Consider the following 25,711-nt stretch of genomic DNA (forward strand, 5'->3'; position numbering starts at 1 on the left):
GTGTGTGTGTGTGTGTGTGTGCGCGCGCGCGCACGTGCCTAAGACCCCCAGAGGTAAATGGAAGAGAAGGGATTGCTGCCTGGCCATCCCCCCAGGAGATGATTTCTTACTTTCTGTTGCTTTTCTTTCTCTGTCTCTCCAGTGAGCACACGCACCCTATAGCAAAAAGTCTCTCCCAAACAAACAAAACAAACAAACATTGTACGTGAGGCTTCCTTCTTCAAGAGACTTATGTACTTTTTCCTTTGACTTTATTCTGTAGCACTTCACACACACACACACACACACACACACACACACACACACACAAATTATGTTTCCTGTAGCAACTCAGTAAGTTGCTTTCCAGAATTAATGAATTATAATTCAATGTCTCTTTATTTAATCAGATTTTAAATTCTATTTTCATTGTTAAAGAAGAGACATTAGCTTGCAGGTGCAAAACTAATATTTGATAGGGGCAAAATAAACATTTTCCTTCTTAGTTGTTATTTTACCCGTTATTTCAGTGAATGAGTTTTTGTTAATTCTAGACTCACAGGCCAGTAAACAGATGACACAGATGCTGTATTTTGACCTTACGGCACACATAGAGATAATTACATAGAATACGGAAGGGCTGACTCCAGACTTTCTTTAAGAGTATAGGTTTTTAAATAAGCAGAGCCTCTTGTTGGAATAGCAATTGATCTTTGTGAATCTAAAACTTTGAATATTTTCTTTAAGTTCTGGTACATTGCTAAAAAATTAAACTTCACAATTAACATTATACCCTTTTTCTTTGTGTTACAAATATTGTCATGACTATGCTTCAATCCATTTTAAGGCATCAATTTTCAATACATTAGAAAGTTCTAGTGTGGGGACCAGCAAATGGTGTGATGGTTATGTTACTAGACACCCGTGTAGTTGACCACAGTTTGAATACCAGACCCAGTGGCTTGAAACTCTTGCTGGGTGTGTGTGCGTGCGTGCCCAAGATCCCGAGAGGAGAATGGAGGAGAAGGGATTGCGGCGTGGTCATACCCACAGGGGACGATTTCTCTCTTTTTGTCTCTCTGGCAAATTTATACACCCTATAGCAAAAATCTCTCTTAAAAAAAAAAAAAAAGAAAGTAGAAGAAAAGAAAGTTCTAAGGTGCTAATCTTGCAGTTTAAGAAAATTGTCCTATTTTGGAGTCAGCATAGTGGTTAAGGTGCTAGACTCTCACATGGCCAACTGCCATTCTAGTCCCAGATTTAATGGCTTGCTTTCTCACTTTCTCTCTCTCTTTCTGTCTCTCTCTGATGAGCACAAATGCCCTATAGAAAATTGTAAAATATTAACAATAATAATAAATAAAATGAATAACTATTTTTTTAAACGAAAGAAAGTTGTCATATTTTACCACAAATGCTAAATAACGTGTCATTCTGTTTTCTTAGGAACTGCCTGCACCATTACTTGACGATAATTGTAAACGAGAACTTGATGAAGATGTATATAATCAGAAAACACCAGAATCTGACACTAAGATGAAAATAGCTTGGCGTTACCAGTTGTTACCCAAGATGGAGGCAAGTCAACATCCAAACTATTTCTAAAATTTGCAAATGCAGTTGTTTTCATCTCATAGAATTTCTTGTGGTATACCTATTATCCTTTAAGTGTGGTACATTGTGTGTTTGTTTATTTGAATAACTGGACATTTTATTTCCTAAGGGTTTGATCAAAGTCACATATTTCTAAAAAATTATTGCAAATTGTTTTTTAGGTTTTTTATTTTTAACCAAAATTCTTTTTTTTCTCCCATAATCTCTATATAGAATCTTTCATTCTTGAGTGGCAAGCCAGAATAAGTGAACTAGCGAAGCCACTTCTATACAGTATGGCTACCTGTCAACAGTGTAAGTGGTGGGTGTTTGAAATTGCAGTAGTCTTGGGGACCAGCAAAGGGCATAATGGTAACGTCGCTGGACTCCCACAGACTTGACCCTGATTTGAGTCCTGGGCCTGCTGACTTAAAACTCATGCCAGGGGGACCAGCAATGGTGTAATGGTTATGTTGCTGGACTCCCACGTAGTTGACCGCGGTTTGAGTTCCGGACCTAGAGGCTTAAAACTTACTCCAGGCACATGTACATTTGTTCCCAAAATCCCAAGAGAAGAATAGAGGAGAAGGGATTACGGTGTGGCCATACCCCAACCCCTAGGGGGAGTGATTTCTTACTTTCTGAGCACTTGTGCCCTATAGCAAAAATCTCGCCAAAAAAAAATTACAGCAATCTCTTTTCTGTGGCTTTCCTTTCTGTTTTCTCATTTACTCACACTTAATCATGCTCCAAAAATATTAGATGGAAAAGTCCTTGAATAAATTCATAAGTTTTAAATTGCCTGCCATTCTGAGCAGCCCCATCCCACCAGAATGTGAGTGATTCCCTTCAGCAGTGTATCCCGTATCCGTGCTGTGTGCGACCTGCCCTTGGTCACTTAGCCTGCGTGGTTAATAGATTGAAAAAACATGTACATATAGGATCCAGAACCGCCCGCAGTGCGTGTAGGGTCCAGTACTGCCTGCGGTGCACGTAGGGTCCAGTACCGCCTGGTTGCCTGCATCCATCGTGGGGGAGTGAGCCCTTCCAGGTGAGGGTAGGGTGGCTATGGTACTGTATTTATCCCCATACCTTCCCACCATTGCATTTCTAAAGTCAGCTGTCTGGTAACCTCTCCATTCCAGAATAGACTAAGAAACAGGAAAAGAAGAAAAATTTTCTGAGCAGTCAAAGCTGATGTCAGTAGACCTATCCAGTACGGGTTCACTTCATTAGTTTTCAGATCACTTTACTGGATACCAAACTTCCTAGTACTGGTAGAAAGGAAGAAAATTGGAACCTGCATAATGCAGTTCCCCGAGGCCGCGTTCTCCTCTCCCCCACACTGACATCAGTGTAGCCTTTCCGAGGAGAGATGCATTTCCAATACCCTTTACTTCCTGGGCCTCACTGGCTTTTGTTCCCACTGCCCCTTCGTCAATGTCTGGCAGGCTGTCAGCCCTTATGCCATCCTGCCAAGCCAGATACTGCCTTAGGATTCTTCTCTGCAGCCTCTTCTGGGTGGTCACTACGTTCATGTCAGTTACTGTGTGAGATGAGACCTGTTTGCTGCAGTTTGAAATGCAACTTCTCAAGATCATGTACAAATTCTGTACGACCTCTCCAAGCCTACCTGTCTTCCCCTGTGTGTGAAACCATGTACTTGCTCCTCTTCGGAGGCTCGCTCCAGTCGCTTCCCTCACACCGGCAGGGTTTCTCTCCTCCACCACCACCAGCTCCCCCTCCAGCGCAGGTGTTGCTGCCTCTGGCAGCTTTCCATACATAGCTGTGGACTCTGGTTTTCCTATAGCACTTCCTCATTTAAAGTACTTCTGTCACCTTGTTTTATACTTAATTGTTCATATAACTCTCCCAACAGATTGAGACGTCTCTGAACTTGTTTTATTTTCTCCTGTATTTCCAGCACCTCTGTCAATACCCAGATAATCAATGAATGATCGATGTATTTATCCATTCAGTCAGCAAACGTTGCTTGAACAACTGTATACCAAATTTAAAACACATATATATGAGGTATAACAAGTAACTATTAAGCAAGGGCAAATTGTCCGAATTCAAGCTTGGAAACTATTCAGTAATACAGTTTTTAAGCTGTGATTTAAATGACTGAACAAACTACAAACTGGATATGCTATATAAATCATATCATAAAATAAGGACTAATTTTTCTAATATAAAAGAACTTCTGAAATGAATAAAGTCTACAAGCATTTTTTTTTTGAGAGGTTTTTGCTATAGGGCGTGTGCGCTTGCCAGACAGACAGAGAGAGACAGAGAGATAGAAAGCGAGAAATCACCCCCCAGGGGGGATGACCATGCCACAATCCCTTCTCCTCCAATCTCCTCTCGGGATCTTGGGCACGCACGCACACACGCTCGGCGTGAATTTAAGCCACCGGGTCCGGGACGTGAACCGCAGTCGACTACATGAGAGTCCAGCGACATAGCCATTACACTAACTGCTGGTCCCTACAAGCATTTTTTTTAAATTGAGAATCATGAAAAGAAAATGTAAAGGACTCTAAAACATACAAAAACACACAATTTTAATTTTAACAAGCAATGCAAATTAAGACTACACCGAACTGCCACTTTCTCTTACTGAATGACAGTAATCTAAAGTGTTTTGTAGGACACTGCTTTAGCAAGCGTGGGGAGAAACTAGTATTCTCGCACTTTGCTGGCAGCTTCTGTGGAGGGTAGTTTGGTGGTATCTTCAAAATTACAAAAATGTGTATCCTTTGGTCTTTTGGAAATCTGTATCATGAATATAGTTACTCAGGTGTAAGAGGAAATATGTGTGAGCTATTTATACAGAATATGTTTAATAGCTAAAGACTGGAAATAAGCTAACTGTGCATCAGAACCAGAGAGGTAGATAAACGATGGTGTGTCTGAACTGCAGAGTGGTGTCCATTTGTATTTAAAATTAGAAGCAAGCTCCGTGTACTCAGAGCCGCTCTCGGGTGTGACTGAGGACAAGAGGCAGGTCGGACGGGGTTGGACCGCAGTGGGAAATGTGTCAGCGGTCGACAGTAAAACACAGGCGTAGAATTAGCACTGGACAACGGCAGGTCTTTACTCTGGCAGAATCGTGCAAGTGACTGGCTTACAGGTGACTTGTGAAGAGTGACTGCATTCTAATTTTCTGGACTAAGATGTTCTGAAAGAGTCAATGATGAACATAAAATCTAAGCTAAAGACAGGGCACCAATTCGACTGCAGATTACAGACATCCCTTGTCTCTTCCATCTCCTTTATTCTCACTCTTACCTCCTCCGGTCTTTGATCTTCTGTTGCCCATTAGCACTGGTTAAGTGAAATTGCTGGTGAAGTAACTAGAACTTGAAGCCTTCTCTTACTGCTTGCTCTGAAGTCTGTTGTGAGTCGCAGAGAAAATCCCTCGTTTCTTTAAAAATGTATTGTTTTTAATAAATTATAGACACTGCTCCAGTCCCCTCGCACGTGGGGAGGACCTCAGTCCATTCTTCCTTAGACCGTGGTGCTCCGCACTGGCTGCACATACCTGGGGAAACGTCCCAGAGGTTGTTGTCAGCAAACCCAGTGCTCGGTCTTCAAGGGGTAAAGCTTGGTTGTTTTGAGCATCGTGCTCTTCTTATAGCGATCTTCTTCAGATTACTTTTATTTCCATTTCCTTTAGGTCTCTGCTAAAATAATACTTCACAAGAGTGACTTCCTATGTCACCATATCTAGAATCAAACAACTTTCCGTCATCTCCTTTGCTGTTTATTTTTCTGCAAGGCTCCTCTCATCAAAGCTAGCAGATATTTCAGTTTTGTTACTTATCGTCTGTCCCCTCCTAGAACGTGAGCTCACTTTGTTTTATTGACACATAGTGGGTGTGTAATCGTTATTTGAGGGATGCGTGAATGAATTAATTACATAATATGTAAATTATATGCTAATTATAAGTTGCACTAATACATATAAAATAAGTTTATTTGGAATTTTCGCCATGGGCAAACTTGACTTGTATTTATAAGCAGGTTCTGCAGAGTTTAGAGAGCCGGATCATGCTCTGGCTGCTTTGCTTTTCTTTGGAATCTCCCGGCACACAAGTGTCCCTGTCATGGTCATCTTGGACATGATGACTTGCCAAGACTGAGAGGCGTTGGTGACCACTCAGCAGTATCTGCTTTATAAATCTAGGCCATACTTTGCCACTCTCAGTTTTAAAGAAACAAAACAAGCAACCTAGACTTTCTGGTGTACTTGGAACAAAATGCCGTTAACACTATTACAATTTAAGATTAAACGAGTAGTTCAAACGTAGGTGTGCTGTTATTGGAGCTGGCTTGCTGGGAGTCTTCACCAGTTCCTAGCATAGCCATAATCCCATTCAGCGAATGGGAGGAGAATATGCACGCCAGGTCAGTGCAAGAGCTCAGGGGAGAGTGTATGGTTAGTTGTTAAAGCTCCCCTTGCCTCGCCCTGTGATTCTAATCCCTCTCCAAGGGCTGTGTATGGCCTCTTCCTTAATCATCAGCCTCTCGGCCTCTCACCCCACAATTGCGTCCCTGCAGTATATTGTGATATTTACATTTTCAGGCCTGTAGCCCTCCTCCACAGCCTCTGAGGGCTTCCGCAGTTCAGGCGTGTGTGGATCTTTACTGCACTGACTTCTCGTCACTCTCCGGTCTCCACAGTGCCTTCCTGCTTCAGCCCCTCCAATCCCATGAGAGGTGTGCGTGTCCAAGGTGACCAACAAACACCATTCTTCTCGATAACACAGTGTGATTGTAAAGTGGTAGATCTCCTTGTTCTCTGGTGAATCATGGCCCAACAGTAATAATTCATCTTTACGTCGTGCTTTATAAAATTTACAAAATATTTATTGCCAGTATTGAGTTATATATTGTCTGTGGAATAATCATGAGTTCTGCTTTCTGATGACTGGACTGAGGCCCAGGGTGCTTTTAGCAACTGCAGCCTTTGCTCTCTGTTATGCATGAAGAAACAAGAAGTAAGGAAATGTCTTCTTCGGGCCGTCTACTCGTGGTGGGGCCTTCTCTGGGGGCCTCGTTTCCGACACACCGGGGGCGCCACACCTTGTTCTGTGCCGTTTCCTTCTGCACGCCCATCGGGACTCAGCTTCTAGCCTGGTACATTTCCACTGGATCATCCCATTTTATTCAACTCCACTTTCATACTGTGAAACGGCAGTTTATGAATATGAAATAAAAATTTTTATGATGGAAAACTAAAGCAACTTTTTTACCAAACTAAGTAAACTGGCTAGTTATTGCTTGTAGCTTGATATCTTTAAATGCATCTCTTTTTTTATGGAGTCGATGACAGTTTTTTATGGACAATTATTATTAGCACAATTTAGTCATCTTTTTGAGGAATTATTTAAGTCTTTGTTTTACTGTCTAGGCATCAAAAGATTTCAGTGTTTCAAAAGTTCAATTATATGCTGATGCTATATGTCATCAGTAGAAAAAACTTGCAGAACTTTTTAAATTCCTATAAGAATGTCTCTTTTTTTTATGGTAAGATAAAAGTTTTTCAGCACAAAAATTTTGGCGTCTACCTTGTGAATATTTTATCTGCCATATCCTTTCTTAATTTTAAATAAATTAATATAGTTATCATGAGAAAAGCTTCCAATTTTATTTTTACATTTCAATGAGTTATTTGTGTTCTATATGTAAACTGTCACAGCATGAAATCAATTTTCTGCTTTGATTCATCTCAAATCTGAGATTTCTATCACGTTAATATTGTCATTAGAAGCATTAACAGAGACGGCAACTTAAAAAGCATACTTTGCATCTGGGCAATGTAGTATATTTTTCTGAGTGCATAGGACTTCCAGAACCTTCAGTCCACTAATAAATTTATTAGCTCAAACTTAAAAGAAGTAGAAAGTCTCTCTTTCCTTCTGTCTCCCCATGGCCAGTCTGCTAAAATAGATTATTCATGCTTATTTGATTCAGGTAGGCTTTTGCAAGCTTCCCTACTAGGCCTGGGAATGTGGTACATTGAGGCCTTTTCAGAGGCTTCTGACATAGACCGAGCTTTTATGGCATGGTGTTTTATTATGGCCAAATCCCAGCCCCACCCAGCTTGTAGGCACTCTGCTTATTCTTTTGAATCAGGAAAGGTTATCACCTACCTTAATCCATGCTGCATGGATTAAGGACACCAGCGTGCCCCAGGATTCTCAAAGAGGATCCTGGAAACTTCTGGTTTCTTCTTTCTTGCTGTCTTTACTAAATTCTATTGGGCCTTAGGGGGATTTGCATCTGAAATGGGCAACCTGGTGTTTTTCTCAATGAAGACATCAGATCAAAGTTCAGTTAGTCAAGGCCTTTCTAAAACATTAAGGGGGCTTGGACTTACACAATAAAAAGATGAGCTCTAGCAGAGATTGCAGTGAAAACATTCGGAACCATAATCCGGATAAAGAATAGATTATAAGCCAAAGAACAGACCTTGTTTAAATTGCTTTAGACTAATAACATTTTAAAACTTTATACCCGATCTTATTGTCATATAATTTATTTGTCTGTACTTTTATGGCAAATGATAAATCACGCTTTGGGAATCCTAATCTTGTTCACTTTGCATTGAAAAGAGTTTAAAGCTAACTGACAGATTTTTTTCATTAATGAAAATAAGTGGCATCTTTACAGGGATGAGCAGTCATTTTATTTAAAAAATAAATGCTAAACCCACAGGCTGAATTTGAGAAAAATGTTCCTATTAGATTCTTGAAATTTTCATTCCATTTTACTGTATAATTTTATGTTTATAGGTTTTTACTTTAAGAATATGAACCCTTAAAGTATTCAGTACAAATATCCAGTGTCAAGCAATATGAATTTCTTATCAAAATTAAAAAGTTATCACTTAGAGATGAACCTACTGTATATGTAGGTTCATTCAGTTTAGATGACCTAGGTTTGCTGAATGTCCTGAAACTTGTCCGTTTTGTGGCATTCAGGATAGTGAATATTATATAAAATTAGGTAATTCAGAATAGTGAATATTATATAAAATTAGATCATTCAGAATAGTGAATATTATATAAAATTAGATCATTCAGAATAGTGAATATTATATAAAATTAGATCAGAGCTCTCCTGGAAATCTATTGCCAGGTAGGATTGTTAATAGTTTGGCTTTATATAGAATGCTATGTGTTTCTAATGCATTGAATAAAAGAAATCAGCCCAGAGTTTGTTCAAAGCACATAATAACAACAACGTTTGGTTAGTAGACTTTTACCCTACTAGCTAAATAAATTCACTGTCAATAATTACTGTAGTTTCTGATGAGAAAGATAATTTATTGGAAAAATTGTTAGGAGAAAAAAGAGGAATTAGCTCAGTACTAACGATCATGCCAGATCCTGATTGACCTTACATGTCTTTCAGCATGTACGATCCCCCACGTTGTCACCTGCCTTGTCCCTGTCTGGAGTAGTACAGTATATTGTAGCCTCTAAGCTTAATTTTAAGTTTGTAAGAAATATTGAATATATGTATGCATCTCTTGTGAGAATTTAATCTAAGTGATACTGAGTTTAATTTATTTTAATAGCTGATTTCTTTTGGGTCTCTCACCAATAAATTAATCTGACTTAAGTTTTCATTTAGTTTTTAGCAGCTGCATATTTAGTTGTCATTAAAACCCGGAATCTCAAGGGTTAATTAGAAATCATGTATATTAGATTTTTGAACTCAGGAACTGATACAGTATAATACAGTATGGTATAAAAAAAAGGCCTATTAAATTCTTATCAAGCTTAGAGAATCATTAGGTGCAAAGAAATAAAGAAATATGAGAGAGAAAAAGGTCAATTTCCAACTATAGATTGTTTAAAATAATTAAAGTTGTATGCTTCTATGGAATACATATGAAAAACATGCTAGGTGCATGTGCGTATGTGCCCAGAATTCTGAGAGGAGAATGGAGAAGGGACTGCAATGTGGTCACCCCTTCTGGGGGATGCTTTCTCACTTTCTCTCTGTTTGTTTCTCTTGGTGAGCATACACACTCTGCAGCAAAAAATTTAAAACATAATAATAATTCTAACAACCAGTATGGGTTTTTTTTAAGCAGGTTGGACCAGTATCATCCTCAAGATTTGGTCACTACTATGATATATCAAAAAGGATGCCACAAGAATTCATCGAGTCGTCAAAATGGCATGGATTTTTCCTTCCAGAAAAAACATCTTCAACTCTTGGAGTAGAATCCTGGTAAGTTAATGACCAGTATAATAGCAAATTCTGATTTCAAGATTGGTAGGATACATTTCCACTACATTTTTGAAAGAATGTGTGTCTAAGGGCACATACCGGGATAGCCATCCTACTTTTCTGCACAGTATGTCATCTCAGCTGTAGGTACATTTCACAATATAAGGGCACTTTCAAAAAGTGGGCAGAGGATGCAGTTCAAGTACAAGATAATTTTGGCACAAAAATTTTTGAAATCTATGATTCATAATGTACATTTTCTATGAACTTTTTTTTTTTAGAGAGGCTTTTTGCTAGGGCACGTGTGCTCTTTAGAAAGACAGAGACAGAGAGACGGAAAGTGAGAAATCACCCCCCAGGGGGATGGCCATGCTGCAGTCCCTTCTCTCCTCCATTCTCCTCTCAGGATATTGGGTACACACACATGCCCAGCCTGAGTTTAAGCCACCCGGTCCGGGACTCAGACCGTGGTCGACTACAGTCCAGCGACATAGCCATTACACCAACTGCTGGTCCCATTCTATGAACTTTTCGAAGACCTCTCATTATCATGTGTGGCTTTCTTTCTGTTCTGACCCTGTACCTGTCGGACCTGCTATTAATCTAATTACAACTTGAAGTCTGGATACCAAATTTAAAATAGTTGCTAGTTTTATTTTAAGAAAATATTGAACACTTCTAAATCAGTGTCTTTCAGTTCTAAGTGCAGATAGATACTTAATAAATACTTATTGATAATAATAGCAAAGAAAATGATATAAAGTGATGCTGCTTGCTTCGTGTTTTTGGTACATTCTCGTTCAGAAAGTAAGTCTATGGCTTTCAGTACATCAGTTGTTTAAGGTCTCTAAGTATTACACTGTGAATAAAGCAGTCTTTATTAATAATTTCCAGCAATGTCAGAGCATTTAATTTGAGTCTTACAATGAAGAGTTGTATGAGGGAACCTGCAGTTAGCGTAATGGCTATGTCGCTGGACTCCCACGTAGTCGACTGTGGTTTGCGTCCTGGACCCGGTGGCTTAAAACTCACACTGGGTGCGTGTGCGTGCGTGCCCAAGATCCCGAGAGGAGAATGGAGGAGAAGGGATTGCGGCATGACCATCCCCACTGGGGGGTGATTTCTCATTTTCTGTCTCTATGTCTCTCTGTGTCTGTCTGGCAAGCGCACGTGCCCTGTAGCAAAAACCTCTCAAAAAAAAAAAAAAAATGAGTTGTATTAAAACAACCCAACATGATTATATTGCTAATAACTTTATTAAGGCAGAACTCTGAAAATTACAGGACTTGACATTGAATAATTTGTAAAGTATTAAGAATACTTAATTTCAGTTTTTACTGCAATAAGCCATGAAATAGTTTGCTCCTCTGTTTTCTTTAACACTGTGAAACTGTTATTTTCAAAGTGAGGTAAGTTATTAAATGGAAATGTAATAGGCAGGGACCGAAATGACTGAAAAATCTATACTGTCTTTACAAATAATGCACCAAGAATGTAGTGAAGCCTGCTCTACTTTATTTACTAACTCTGGTTTTGTTTTAACGTTCTTTTCTTTATTGTGAAGTCCTCCCATCCATGGCTCAAAATTTAGCCAGAGCCCTGATGTGATGAGATCTTAGCAGCTCTTCACAAGTGACTGCTTGTGGTGGCCACTGCCCTGTGCACTTCGCGTTCATTCGCTTGGGTATTCCTGTAACCCTGTACAAGTACGTGTTCCCATTTCCAAAAGATACTCAGCTACTAAGCAATAGAACCAGGACAAATCTGCCAGATGCACCTTTTTTCTTTTTGTTTTACCATTTCAGAAGATTTTAGTGTCTTACACTTTATCTACCTGAGTTATAAGGAAAGAGCACTGCTTACAGAATTTTTAAAGCCTGGATTCTCCTAGTGTTTGTTTACTTGGGAATCTTTTTAGGTTTCTGCCATAGAGTGCATGCACCCACCAGACAGAGACAGAGAGTGACACTGAGAGAGAAAGTGAGAAATCACCCGCCTGGGGGAATGGCCACACCATAATCCCTTCTCCTTCATTCTCCTCCCGGGATTTTGGTCACACATGCACATGAATCTGGCATGGTTTTCAAGCCCCTAGGTCCTGAACTTGAACAGTGGCCAGTCATGTGGGAGTCCAGTGCCTTAACCCCCATGCCAACTGCTGGCTCTGGGCAGATCTTCTCATTTCAGTGAAAGTCCATATCCTCATGAAAACTTACGGATGGAGGAAGGGGAAATAGTGCCTGCCCTACCTGCAGCACTGTTTTCTCCCCTTCAGTTTAGATGATTACATTGACTATACTAATTCCCAGTGTTTGCCACCCACTGAGCCGGATATACATTTACCTGGAGACTTGGGGAATAGGTCAAGATTAATTCCCTTTATTTCTCAAATGGTGGTGGAATTCTGACTCAGGGTCAGTCCTCTCTAATTTAAGAGTCTATGTTGGGGGTGGTGCAGACAGTGAGTGGCACAGCAGGAGTGTGCTCTGCCAGAGGGACCCACACGAAAGGTTCTGAGCTCACATCTGGAGACCTCCCTGAGTACGCTGGGCATGCTGAGCCTGTGGTCTGGGACTGGCTGAAGCTGGAGTGGTCCATGGTGTTGAGACCCATTGGGAGTGCTGTCTCTCTGTCTGTCTCTTCCTCTCTTTCTCTCTGCTTACTTATGGAAAAAATAAATACATTTTGTTTTTAAACCTGTTAGCAATAATGCTATACTGCCTCTACTCTTGGGAGTACTTATGGAAATAAATATGAAATGTAATTAAATTTTTTAAAATACAGGATTACTTTGTAATTAAAACATATATTCTAAGCTTAATGACCAGCAGTTGGTGTAATGGCTGTGTCACTGGACTCCCATGTAGTCGACCACAGTTCGTGTCCCGGACCCGGTGGCTTAAAACTCATGCCGGGCACATGTACGTGCGTGCCCAAGCTCCCAAGAGGAGAATGGAGGAGAAGGAATTGTGGCATGACCATTCCCCCTGGGGGGTGAGTTCTCGCTTTCTGTCTCTCTGTCTCTCTCTGTCTGTCTGGCAAGCTCATGCGCCCTATAGCAAAAACCTCTTTTCTAAGGATAAAACTTTCTTTACATTAGAAAGTACAATGTTTTTCATTCATTCAACAACTAAAAGGAGGGAATTAATACCTATTTTAGACTGGGCACTGTTCCAGGCATTTGACCATTGGATATCTCATTTAATTCTTCCAGCAACTCTCTGAGAATGGTGCTATTATCCCCGTGTTGTAGGAAACTCGGGGTCCGAGTTGGAAATGACTTTTCCCCGTGGCAGGCTGTGAGTAGCTCAGCTAACACCAGCCCGGGCTTTCCCCCGGCTCTCTCTGTGCCACACCGTGCCACACCATCTGCAGTATTCCGACACAGCAGTCGTGCAGCCCACCAAGTGGGGTGCCAGGTCACCCCGACCAGCTGTGAGCCACAGTTCTGTAGCCTGGGAGGTGCACCTCTCCTGAGCATTTCCTGAGAACTGGTAGTTTTGCACAGAATAGGAAAATTTATAGATTTTCGTTATCAAGTCAGTATTTCATTTTATAGTAGTTAACTGATAATGCATTTATTTCATATTAAACTTAAATGCTTAATTAAATGTAATTAAACTTAAACATGTAATTAAATTAATTTTGAAAATGGGCACTTTACTGTGTGAGATTTATTTTAATTTATGAAAAGCGCGTGCTCATTTCACTAAAATGAACTTTCCTGGTTCATTTATAAAACAATAAAGCCGAGTCTTATGGTGATCTATACTTCCCTGTAATTAGGACTAGCGGGTGTAACCGTGTCCCACTGTCGTAGGGAAGAGTAGGGTGTATAATTTCATCATTTCTAAAAGCACCATTGAGACACGTAAAGTTTTTAAAGTAAGAAAAACTAAAGGTCATTTGAAATCTGCAGTAACTAATTTAAATTTATAGGTAGATTTGACTATGGAAAATGTTCATGCATACCAATTAAATTTTCAAATTAAAGGCCACATATGAAAACCTGACATGTATTATAATGATATTATCAAAATAGTTTTATTTTGATATTTTTTCTGTCATAAATTAAGTAACCTGAGTCACAAAAAAATGACCAAAAAAAAGCTGATTTAAGAATAATTCTGGGGAACCAACAGTTAGCGTAATGGCTATGTCACTGGACTCACACGTAGTCAACCGCGGTTCGCGTCCCGGACCCGGTGGCTTAAAACTCACGCCGGGCACGTGTGCGTGTGTGCCCAAGATCCCAAGAGGAGAATGGAGGAGAAGGGATTGCGGCATGACCATCCCCCCTGGGGGGGTGATTTCTCGCTTTCTGTCTCTGTGTCTCTGTCTGTCTGGCGAGCACACACGCCCTATAGCGAAAACCTCAAAAAAATAATAATAATTCTGCAGTCTAAGTTTTTAAAAATCTGACATTGTTTTGAACTAAGCTTTGTTGACAGGTATGTCCAAGGACAGTTCAGTTTCCTGTCTGGAAAGATTCTACCATCCTCAAGGTGGGCACAATGTCAGCTTTCTTATTGATTAATAGGTCTGTTACTACACAGCTTAACCAACTGCTGCCAACAGTGTGTTTGAGTACCCCCGGAATTCATATCCTAACCCCCAATGTGACAGTATTTGGAGATGAGGCCGTTGGGAAATAAGTGGATTTAGATGAGGTCAAGGGAGGTGATCATGCTCTGAGGGGTCTTTGTGCCCATGTGAGGGAGACACAGGAGCCCCAGCCTTTGGTCAAAGGCCCCGGGAGGCCACACCGAGTCGCCTACTGTCCCAGCCCAGTAGAAGAACACTTGCCAGATACCACTGTCTCCAGAGCTGTGAGAAAGTAAACCCCTGTTGAAGCTACCCAGTCTGTTATATTTTATTACAGCAACCTATCCTAATTCACTTGTGCTCCTATAACAAAATGCCTGAGACTGGGAATTCATGAGAAACAGAAATTTATTTTTCATAGTCCAGAAGCTGGAGAGGCCACAGTGACAGCACAGCAGGTTGTGGGGAGGCTACTCTCTGCGCCTGACCTTTTGCTGCGTTCTTCTAAGGGGGTGAGGACTGTCTTCAGTGACAGGAAGTTAAACCAAATGCTACAGGAATCCTCTCTTAGAAGGATCTTAAGCCCATTCATGAGGGAAGAGCCGTCGTGACATATCCACCTCTTAAATATCCTACCTCCTAGTACTGTCACATTGGCAGCACCTGACTTTTTGAGGTATTTGAACCAGAGCATAGCCTGAGCCAACTAAAATACCTACAGATTCTGTAAATTGTTGTTTTTTTATTACATGTACATTGACTCTTGACTATTGAGTTTACACACAGTTGATAGTAAGTAGAATGAATTTATTTTAAAACATTTCTCTGAATTTCAAGATTTTGTTTTTATATTTTTATCCTAACTATAGCTAGTAGTTTGTTATGTAAGCAAGGAATTTGTACTGATTAAGTTACATGAGCATGGGACCAGCAGGTAGAGTAATGGTTACGTTGCTGGACTCCCACCTATATAGTCAGCCACAGTTCAAGTCCTGAACCAAGTGGCTTAAAACTCATGCCAGGCACGCGTGCATGCATGCCCAAAATCTGGAGAGGAGACTGGAGGAGAAGGGATTGCAGCATGGCCAAACCTTTGGGGGATGATTTCTCACTTTCTTCTTTCGCCTCTGTCTCTACAGCAAGTTCATGTGTTCTATAGCAAAAATATCTCTTAAAAGAAAAATAAAAGTTAAATGAGCTGAATTTAGGAAAATTTGTGGGAGAAAGTCAGTGGAAAGAGCATGAAAATAATACTTAAGATTTTAGGGAACCAGCAGTTAGCGTAATGGCTATGTCGCTGGACTCGCACGTAGTCGACCGCGGTTCGCATCCCGGACCCGGTGGCTTAAAACTCACGCCGGGCGCGTGTGCGTGCGTGCCCAAGATCCCGAGAGGAGAATGGAGGAGAAGGGATTGCGGCGTGACCATCCCCCCTGGGGGGTGATTTCTCGCTTTCTGTCTCTAATGTCTCTCTCTGTCTGTCTGGCGAGCGCACGCGCCCTATAGTGAAAATCTCTCAAAAAAAAAAAAAAAAAAGATTTTAGAAGTCTTACTATTTTTCTTATCCCTCTGAGCTTCTTCATCAGCTTAAATGGAGCCTCAGTAGAGGCCTTCTGTAAGACTCTCCCAGACCACAGCTGTGCTGCCCACCTCTTTCTGCCTCCTCTGCCTCATACCTCTGTCTGTCTTGGTTACGAGCTCGTCTTTGCCCTCAGCCATTGGGAATCCTTGAGGAAAAGGATTTTGCTTTCTTCCTTATTGAGCTCCTGATTCTAGGACACAGGTGTTCGGTCAGTAGTTGACCAGTTAGTGGCTGAATACACAAAAATATGGTAATAACTCAGGTTAACTACAGCCTTGTTCTAGCGCAAAGATTTAGAAGTCTAGAACCAATAACTGAAACGGCCATGCAAGAGTATATTTGCTTCAAAATATATGAATTTCAGTCATTTAGGCACCAAAATAAATTCGTACTTTAATTTCATTTTCTCATGAACTTTTCGACGTACCTTCATACCCAACAATATTTACTCAACACCTTCTGCAAACCTCCCCGCTCTGGGAGCCTAGCATTGTGCTAAGCTTTAGATTTATTGCAGTGAACACAGCAGCTAATGGCCCTGCCAGCATGGAGTTTGCCATCTCAAGGGAAAGCACACATTTTCCTTTACAAAGTGAACAAATACGTGAACAATTATGAATTGTTGTAAGTAATAGAGAGAAAATGAACATTTTCCATGAGGGAAGCTGACTGAGGGAGGGGAGCAGTGGGTATGCAGGCCTTCTGAAGAGGAAGCATTTGTCTATGGCCACACCATGCTGGACGTACCCAGTCTCATCTGCAGAGGAAACTTGCAAGCAGAGACCTGAAGAATGAGAAGAGGGCATTCATGCAGAGTGCACTAGACCAAGAAGTATTTTTGGCACAGGGAACAGCGGATGTACTGAAAAAGGAAAGGATTGAGTGTGTCCAAGGACCTGAAAGGCCATTGTGGCTGAAGCAGAGTGAGTGCTGGCAAGAGTTATATGGACGATGCGTTCAGAAGATGGGTATCATATCACTCATATAAGAAATTTGTCCACGGAGGCAGAGAAAGAGCAATCATTGAAAGGGGTTGGACAAGAGATTTTTTTTTGTTGTGTTTTATTTTATTTAAATGTCAGTGGGAGAGGTTCAATAGAGAGGGAGTAGATGAAGACACAGAAAAGGAAGCAGCAGTTTCTCAAGGTATGAACTGTTGACTTCTCTTTACTCCATGAAATAATAGGCACAATCATTGAAGCAGTGGCCACTTAACCCTTGGGAGTTTGGATGAAATGGAGCAGGTTTAAAATTGTGGTCTCATTGACTGAAGAATATCGTGATGGTAGGAGTATCAAATGGTTGTGGTGGTACCCTGTACCCGTCTGTCGGCTTGTATGGCCTTCTTTGATCTGGCTTAAGATCCTGGGCTCTAGCAAGGTTGTAGTTCTGCCGGGTGAAGTCAACAGGACAAAGAGCAAAGGAGTTCAAGGTATTAAAAATAGTGCCACAGGACCAGCAGGTGGCATGAGGGGTGGGGCGCTGGACTCCCACCTGTCCGACCGCGGTTTGAGTCCTAGACCTGAGAGCTTGAAAATCATGCTTGGCAGGTGTGTGTCCATGCCCAGAATCTTGAGAGAAGAATGGAAACTGAAACGGCCATGCAAGAGTATATTTGCTTCAAAATATATGAATTTCAGTCATTTAGGCACCAAAATAAATTCGTACTTTAATTTCATTTTCTCATGAACTTTTCGACGTACCTTCATACCCAACAATATTTACTCAACACCTTCTGCAAACCTCCCCGCTCTGGGAGCCTAGCATTGTGCTAAGCTTTAGATTTATTGCAGTGAACACAGCAGCTAATGGCCCTGCCAGCATGGAGTTTGCCATCTCAAGGGAAAGCACACATTTTCCTTTACAAAGTGAACAAATACGTGAACAATTATGAATTGTTGTAAGTAATAGAGAGAAAATGAACATTTTCCATGAGGGAAGCTGACTGAGGGAGGGGAGCAGTGGGTATGCAGGCCTTCTGAAGAGGAAGCATTTGTCTATGGCCACACCATGCTGGACGTACCCAGTCTCATCTGCAGAGGAAACTTGCAAGCAGAGACCTGAAGAATGAGAAGAGGGCATTCATGCAGAGTGCACTAGACCAAGAAGTATTTTTGGCACAGGGAACAGCGGATGTACTGAAAAAGGAAAGGATTGAGTGTGTCCAAGGACCTGAAAGGCCATTGTGGCTGAAGCAGAGTGAGTGCTGGCAAGAGTTATATGGACGATGCGTTCAGAAGATGGGTATCATATCACTCATATAAGAAATTTGTCCACGGAGGCAGAGAAAGAGCAATCATTGAAAGGGGTTGGACAAGAGATTTTTTTTTGTTGTGTTTTATTTTATTTAAATGTCAGTGGGAGAGGTTCAATAGAGAGGGAGTAGATGAAGACACAGAAAAGGAAGCAGCAGTTTCTCAAGGTATGAACTGTTGACTTCTCTTTACTCCATGAAATAATAGGCACAATCATTGAAGCAGTGGCCACTTAACCCTTGGGAGTTTGGATGAAATGGAGCAGGTTTAAAATTGTGGTCTCATTGACTGAAGAATATCGTGATGGTAGGAGTATCAAATGGTTGTGGTGGTACCCTGTACCCGTCTGTCGGCTTGTATGGCCTTCTTTGATCTGGCTTAAGATCCTGGGCTCTAGCAAGGTTGTAGTTCTGCCGGGTGAAGTCAACAGGACAAAGAGCAAAGGAGTTCAAGGTATTAAAAATAGTGCCACAGGACCAGCAGGTGGCATGAGGGGTGGGGCGCTGGACTCCCACCTGTCCGACCGCGGTTTGAGTCCTAGACCTGAGAGCTTGAAAATCATGCTTGGCAGGTGTGTGTCCATGCCCAGAATCTTGAGAGAAGAATGGAAGAGAAGGGATTGTGATGTGGTCATCCTCCTGGAGGTTGATTTTTCACTTTCCCTCTCTGTCCAGTACATATATGCCATATGGCAAAAACCTTAAAAAAAACAGTGACAAAATGATGGACAGTAAACTTTAGGCTGGAGAAGGATTGAAGATGACTAGCATTGTTATATAAAGAGAAAGAAGGGGCAGTGAATTGGTTGTGAATTTACTCACCATGATGCTGGGAGTAAACGAACAAAGCAAGCTACCGAGGTAAGTATCGACAGTAAGATAGCTGAGTTAGATTGCCAGCGAGGTGCAGAGTCTTCAGGTAACAAAAGGAAAATGCCCAGAGTCTGATAAAGATAGCAGCGTGAGAGGGGAATGGCAGGGGTTGGCCAGGAACTCGAAAAAGCAGGACTTGCCTGTTTTGTTTTACTCCTGGTAAAGGAGAAAGGAGAGGGCGGATTGAAATGTGACTGGGAAAGCACAGACGCTGCCACCCAGATCTTCTGATGGCCACGGGCAAGGTTCTGAGTGCAGCGTTGTTTACTCAGGCTGGAGTGCCCACCACCTTCCAAGGGAATCCTCTCAGGGTGCTGGGTGCCGAGGTCGTACTAAGGTGTGTGGCTGACGGAGCGGCGAGCCCCGCAGTGCAGTAGAGGAGGGTGTGCGCAGCTCCGCCTGCTCTGGAGATCTGGAGTGGTTGCTGGGCTTATTAGCACCTCACGTTTAATTGAGCGAAAAGGCCGATGACTGCGCCAGCCCACGCAGGGGCCAAGTCCTGTGTGTTGGGAGCCAACCCGACGGGGCCCCGTACTGTTTGACTCCCGGCCCCGGTGGCTCAGAAACGCACCAGGCACGTGAACACACATGCACAGAGTCCCAGCAGGATGGAAAAGGGACTGTGGCCAGACCATAGCCCACTGAAGGGTACTTGTTTCCAGTCAGTTTCTCAGAAGTACACATACCCTCTATCAATAATTTTTTAAAAAGAAAAATGTAGAAATAAGATAAATAGAATGATTCTATCTACATATAATTTGTTAAATTTTAAAATTATTTTATTTAGCCTTATTTATTTATTTATTTATTTCAATTTGACCAGAGAGGAACAGAGCAAGAGCCGGAGCAGGGAGAGGGCGTGGAGAGAGAGAAAAAGTGAGAAAACAAGCCACCAGGTCCAGGACTCCCACATGGCTGACCACAGTTTGAGTCTCAGACCCTGCAGCTTGAAAATCATGCCAGGCACATGTGTATGTGTTCTCAAAATCCCGAGAAGAGGGAAACCAGCAGTTAGCATAATGGCTATGTCGCTGGACTCCCACGTAGTCGACCGCGGTTCGTGTCCCAGACCCGGTGGCTTAAAACTCACGCCGGGCGCGTGTGCGTGCATGCCCAAGATCCCGAGAGGAGAATGGAGGAGAAGGGATTGCGGCGTGACCATCCCCCCTGGGGAGTGATTTCTCGCTTTCTGCATCTAATGTCTCTCTCTGTCTGTCTGGCAAGCGCATGCGCCCTATAGTGAAAATCTCTCAAAAAAAAAAAAAAAAAAATCCCGAGAAGAAAAGGAAGGAGAAATGGTTGTGGTGTGGCCATCCCCCCTGGGGCGTGATTTCTCACTTTCCCTTTTTCTGTCTCTCTCTGTTTCTTTCTCTCTACTCTGTCCAGCAAATGCATGCACCCTATGGAAAAAAAGAAAAAAGAAAAACGTTTAAAGATAATATTTAAATTGGTAAGAAGAGGGCCAGCCCATGGCCTACTGATTAACGGAGCTGGATCCCATATGGCTGACCACAGTTCAAATCTCAAGCCCAGCAACTTGAAATATATTCTGGGCACATTGGACGTGTGCCTAAAACCCCAACAGGGGTCCCTCCATCGAGGGATCCTTTCTCTCTCTCTCACATGCCCTTGCTTGGCAAATTAAAAATAAATAAATAAATAAATAAGAGAACATTTAGTACCTTACTGCTAAATGGGCAATGGTTATCAAAAGGATGTTCTCAAAAAAAGGTACAGAAATGACCAATAAATAATAATTTCACTATAGCAAAGAAATATAAACCAAAACTAAAGAGAGAATTTTTCAAATATCAGACATTTAAAATGATAAATGCCCTATGATGAGGGTATGGAAAAACAGTAGCTCGTGTTAATTGTGGAAGTGTACATTGTTAAAACAGTGTAAAGAATCGGAAGTGAGCGTGTCCGTCATCCCGGTTGCCACGTGCATTCCCAGCCATGGCGCCAGTTAGCAAAGAGCATAATGGGTAGGAGTGTGGGTGTGAATCCCGGCCCTTCCCCTCCCTCGCCACCTGACATCGCGCAAGCGTCTCCACCTCTGTCTCCCCTATTTCTTTTTTTCTGTTTTTCTTTTTTGGAGAGGTTTTTGCTATAGGGTGCGTGCACACGTCAGAAAGACAGAGAGAGACAGAAAGCGAGAAATCACCCCCCAGGGAGGATGGCCACGCCACAATCCCTTCTCCATTCTCCTCTCGGGATCTTGGGCATGCACGCACACGCGCCCGGCGTGAGTTTTAAGCCACCGGTCCGGGATGCAAACCGTGGTCAACTACGTGGGAGTCCAGCGACATAGCCATTACACTAACTGCTGGGCCCTGGACCCCTGTTTCTAAGGCCATAAATTGAGGTAATAGCAGAAACTATAGGGTTATTAAATGAGATAGTGAAAGCACAATGACGGCCATAGTTTAGGCTTTAATTCATTTTGGTTACTGTCACTGTTATTATTTCCGTCCATATGTTGGGAATGGGTTGTAGTAGGAAATATATGCTTATTACAGGCAGTCAGTAAGCCCTTGCACTCTGGCACAGCGTCCACAATCAGCCCGAGTGGAAGCAGCTCACTTGTCCACAGCTGATGGGTGCATAACCAGATGGGTACATGCAGGCAGTGGGGTACACTCAGCCTTGAGAAGGAAGGGAATCCTTTCAGGTGCTGCGTGGGTGAATTCTGAGAACATTACGCTAAGTGAGATTCACCAGGCCCAAGAAGACAAACGCTGTGTGATCCCACTCAGATGAGATGTCTAACATTGTCAGATTTGGCCCAGCCTCGTGACTCAGTTGGTAACAGACTGAGGAGCCATGCTGGAAGCCATGTGTCCAACTGCAGGTTCGGATCCCCAGGTCAGTTTGAAAGCATGCTAAGCATGCTGGGCATGTCTGTGTGCCCAAGACCCTGATGAGCTGGAGGGCTGGGGAAAGGGGCCGTGGTGTGACAAGACCCTGCTAAGGGTCTCTCTCTCCCCCCTCCCCCTTTCTTGCTCTCTGTGACACACACTCTTTATTTTGTATAACAGAAATAATACTTTTAACCACTTTTTTTTCTTTTAAGTAGTTAAAGTCTTAAAAACATAAGAGATTTGTGGGTCCAAGGAGCTGGGAGGAGAGAGAAATGGAGAGTTGTTTTAAAAGTACAGAGTTTCAGTTTTGTAAGGAAAAAAACCTGTTGGTGACCTGTCCCTACAACAATACAAATATACTTAGCACTACTAACCATATGCTTTTAAATATGGTTAATGTAGTAAATTTTATATTATGTGTGCTTATTTTTTTAAAATTACAACTGAAAAAGAAAAGAGATTGGATTAAAAGTTCTGCTATGTACTTTTAACAAAAGATACTCTGAAACATGGAAATGTTAACATAAAATGATCAAGATATATCAAGCCAAGGGGGAAGATAATCAAGAATCAAAAACATAATGGAGCATTTCACATCTTCTAGGATAGCTAGAACCAAGAAGGTCAGATAACAGCAAGTGTCGGCAAGGATGTGGAAAAATCAGAACTCATCCTGTTGGTGAGAGTGTAAAATGGTGCTATCCCTTTGGGAAACAGTAGTCTGAAATTTTCTCAATTTAACTATCAAATTACCATTTGTCCCAGCAATTTTCCTCCTCTGTACATGGCCAAGAGGATTAAAAATATATCCACAACAAAACCTGGTACATAAATGTTCTTAGAAGCATTATTCATAACCCCAGAAGTAAAAACAGCTCAAGCATCCATTAGCTGATGGGTGGATAGGCAAAACCTGTTACCCCTGCAGTGGGTGCTGCAGTGGGAACGGAGTGCTGATACATGCTCCAACATGGGTACACTCTCAGCACACGAGTGGGAAAAGCCAGTTGTCTAGTCTGTTCTGTGCCGTGATGACAGATGACTGCAGGCTGGACAATGCATAAACTATAGAAATTTATTTTAAATTTTTAAATTATCTTAAATGCTGCGTTCCCTGGAGGGGAAGAATAGTTCTTTACATGACAGAAGAACAGAAGAGCTGTAAGAGAAGGTGTGCATGCATGCGTGAGAGAGATAGTGTGAGAATGTGTGTGTGAGTGTGCATGAGAGTGCGAGAATGTGTGAGAGTGTGTGAGAATGTGAGTGTGTGTGAGAGTGCATGTATGTGTGAGAGAGTGTATGAGAATGTGTGTGTGAGTGTGCATGAGAGTGTGCGAGAATGTGTGAGTGAGTGTGAGAGTGTGTGTGAGAGTGCATGTATGTGTGAGAGAGTGTATGAGAATGTGTGTGTGTGGTGGTTTGCTGTTTGTTTTCGACCAGATCTGGCTTTGCCATGATCCTCCATCTTCGGGCTGTCAGATAGCTGGGGCCGTGGCATGCAGCACCATGCCTCTTTCAGATGAGGGCTCTGTCCTTTGCCCACGCTCCCCACAAGCCACCATCCACTTGCCTCAGCCTCCCGAGTGGCTGGCACTGCAGGTGCATGCCATCATTCTCAGCTTTTTAGGGTGAGTCAGCACTGGAACCTGTGCCTTCCTGGTGGCCTCAGCCTGCCATGGCAGTGTTCATGTGCTGCCACAGCTGAGCCAAACTCACCCTTTAATACTAGCACCAGTCCCACTTAGAAGAGTAGAACCTTCATGGCTTAATCACCTCTTAAAAGTCCTGCATCTTGGGGCCGTACTGGTTGTGACACTGGACTCCTACATGGCTACCTGCAATTTGAGACCTGGACTTGGAGGCTTGAAACTCATGCCGTGCACATGTGCATGCATGCCTAAAATCCCAAGAGGAGAATGGGAGAGAAGGGATTGCAGCGTGGCTATGCCCCCTGCAGGATGATTTCTCACTTTTCCTCTCTGTGTCTCTGGCAAGTGCATGCACCCTGTAGCAAAAAAATCTGTCTGGGAAAAAAAAAAAAAAAGTCCCACATCTTGATACCATTCCAATAGTAAATAAATTTCAACATAAATTTTTCAGGGAGCAAACATTAAAACTATAACACCAGTCATAAAAGACAACATATTGCATAACTTTATTTATATGAAATGTCTTTAATAAGCAAGTATGTAGAGACAAAAAAAATCTAATTTCTTAGGGCTGATGGAGCTAGGAGAGTTAGTTGGAGAGAGGGGCTATCAGCAGATATTAGATTTCTTTTCTTTTTTTTTTTTTTTGGAGAGATTTTTGCTATAGGACGTGCGCTCGCCAGACAGACAGAGAGAGACATAGAGACAGAAAGCGAGAAATCACTCCCCAGGGGGGATGGTCACGCCGCAATCCCTTCTCCTCCATTCTCCTCTCGGGATCTTGGGCATGCACACACACACACCCGGCGTGAGTTTTAAGCCACCGGATCTGGGACGCGAACCGCGGTCAACTACGTGGGAGTCCGGCAACATAGCCATTACCCTAACTGCTGGTTCCCTAGATTTCTTTCTGAAGCAATGAAGATATTCTAACATTTTGGAAATAGCTATATAAATCTTTCATTATACTGTAACAATTTTAATGACTGAATTTTATGGTTTCTGAATTCTGTCTTAACAAACTGGTTGCCAAAGAGGGAAATAAAAAGGAACCATTGAATTTAGCCACTGGAGGTCATCGGTCACCATAATAAAAACCCAGCTTTTTAATAGAAAAAAATGTATTTTTATATTTCTAATTTACATATAATAGGTCTACTTATTTATAGGGTACAGTATGTGTGTTCTAATTATTTACTTATTTAAATTTATTTATTACCATTATTATTATTATTATTTTCTTAACTTTCTATAGAGCACATGGGCTTACCAGAGAGCAAGAGGGAAAGTGAGAAAGCAAGCCACCAGGTCCAGGATTCGAACCATGGTCGGTCATGTGGGAGTCCAATGCCCCAACCACCATGCCACCTGCTGGCCCCAATGGGTGTTTTTTTTTTTTAATATGTATATATCACAATCAATTCAGTCTACTAAATGTTTTTTACCATATCAAATATTTATCATTACTTCGTGTTGTACACATTCAAAATCCAACTCTTCTATTTTAAGGTATGCACTGCCATTACCAGGCTGTGCTGCAGTCCCCTCCCCTTTCTGTCTTCTGGTGTCTGCCATTGCATTCCCCACTTCTGTGTGATCAGCTCTTAGCTTCCGTGTGGTATCTGTCTTTCAATGCCTGGTTTATCTTACTCAGCATTGATTCCCCTCAGTTTGTCCATGTTACCTCACATGACTGCATCTCATCCTTTCATAGCTGAATGATATTCCGTGGTGCATATATACCGCATTCCCCTAAGCCGTGCATTGGTTTGGGGCACTTCAGTTGATGCCATATCTTGGTGATTATGAGCAGTGCTGCAAGAAACATGGGGAGGTAGATGTCTCTTTGCCAAACTGATTTCCTTTCCCCAGCAGGGGGATTACCGATCATCAGGTAATTCTGTTACAGAAGCAGTCTGATGGAGCGGTGATGATGAAAGCTCAGTTGCAAGGAAAGGATTGGGGATGCCAGATATTAGAAAGCTCAGGGAGTGTTGTCTCAGAGAAATAGAGTGGTAGCAGAGGAGATGGGATGGACAGCATTTATATTATTTTGAAGGGTAAGAGAGCAATTTGTCTGTTATAGGAAACATTGAGTAGAAAGGGAGACGCTAACGCT

The 25,711-nt window shown here is 42.0% G+C and overlaps 1 protein-coding gene across 1 annotated transcript in view; it reads left to right on the top strand.

The window, feature by feature from the left end:
* ELP4 (elongator acetyltransferase complex subunit 4) overlaps positions 1-25,711 on the top strand; it is a gene marked incomplete at its 5' end in the record, with an annotated part of 223,761 nt that overhangs the window by 37,109 nt on the left and 160,941 nt on the right. The window contains 2 exon segments of the mRNA XM_027771731.1: positions 1,426-1,557; positions 9,686-9,825. Of these exon segments, the coding sequence (XP_027627532.1) occupies positions 1,426-1,557; positions 9,686-9,825 (272 nt within the window).

This window comes from Tupaia chinensis, unplaced genomic scaffold (genome assembly GCF_000334495.1).
Source record: "Tupaia chinensis unplaced genomic scaffold, TupChi_1.0 Scaffold000037_15, whole genome shotgun sequence".
NCBI lineage: Eukaryota > Metazoa > Chordata > Mammalia > Scandentia > Tupaiidae > Tupaia > Tupaia belangeri.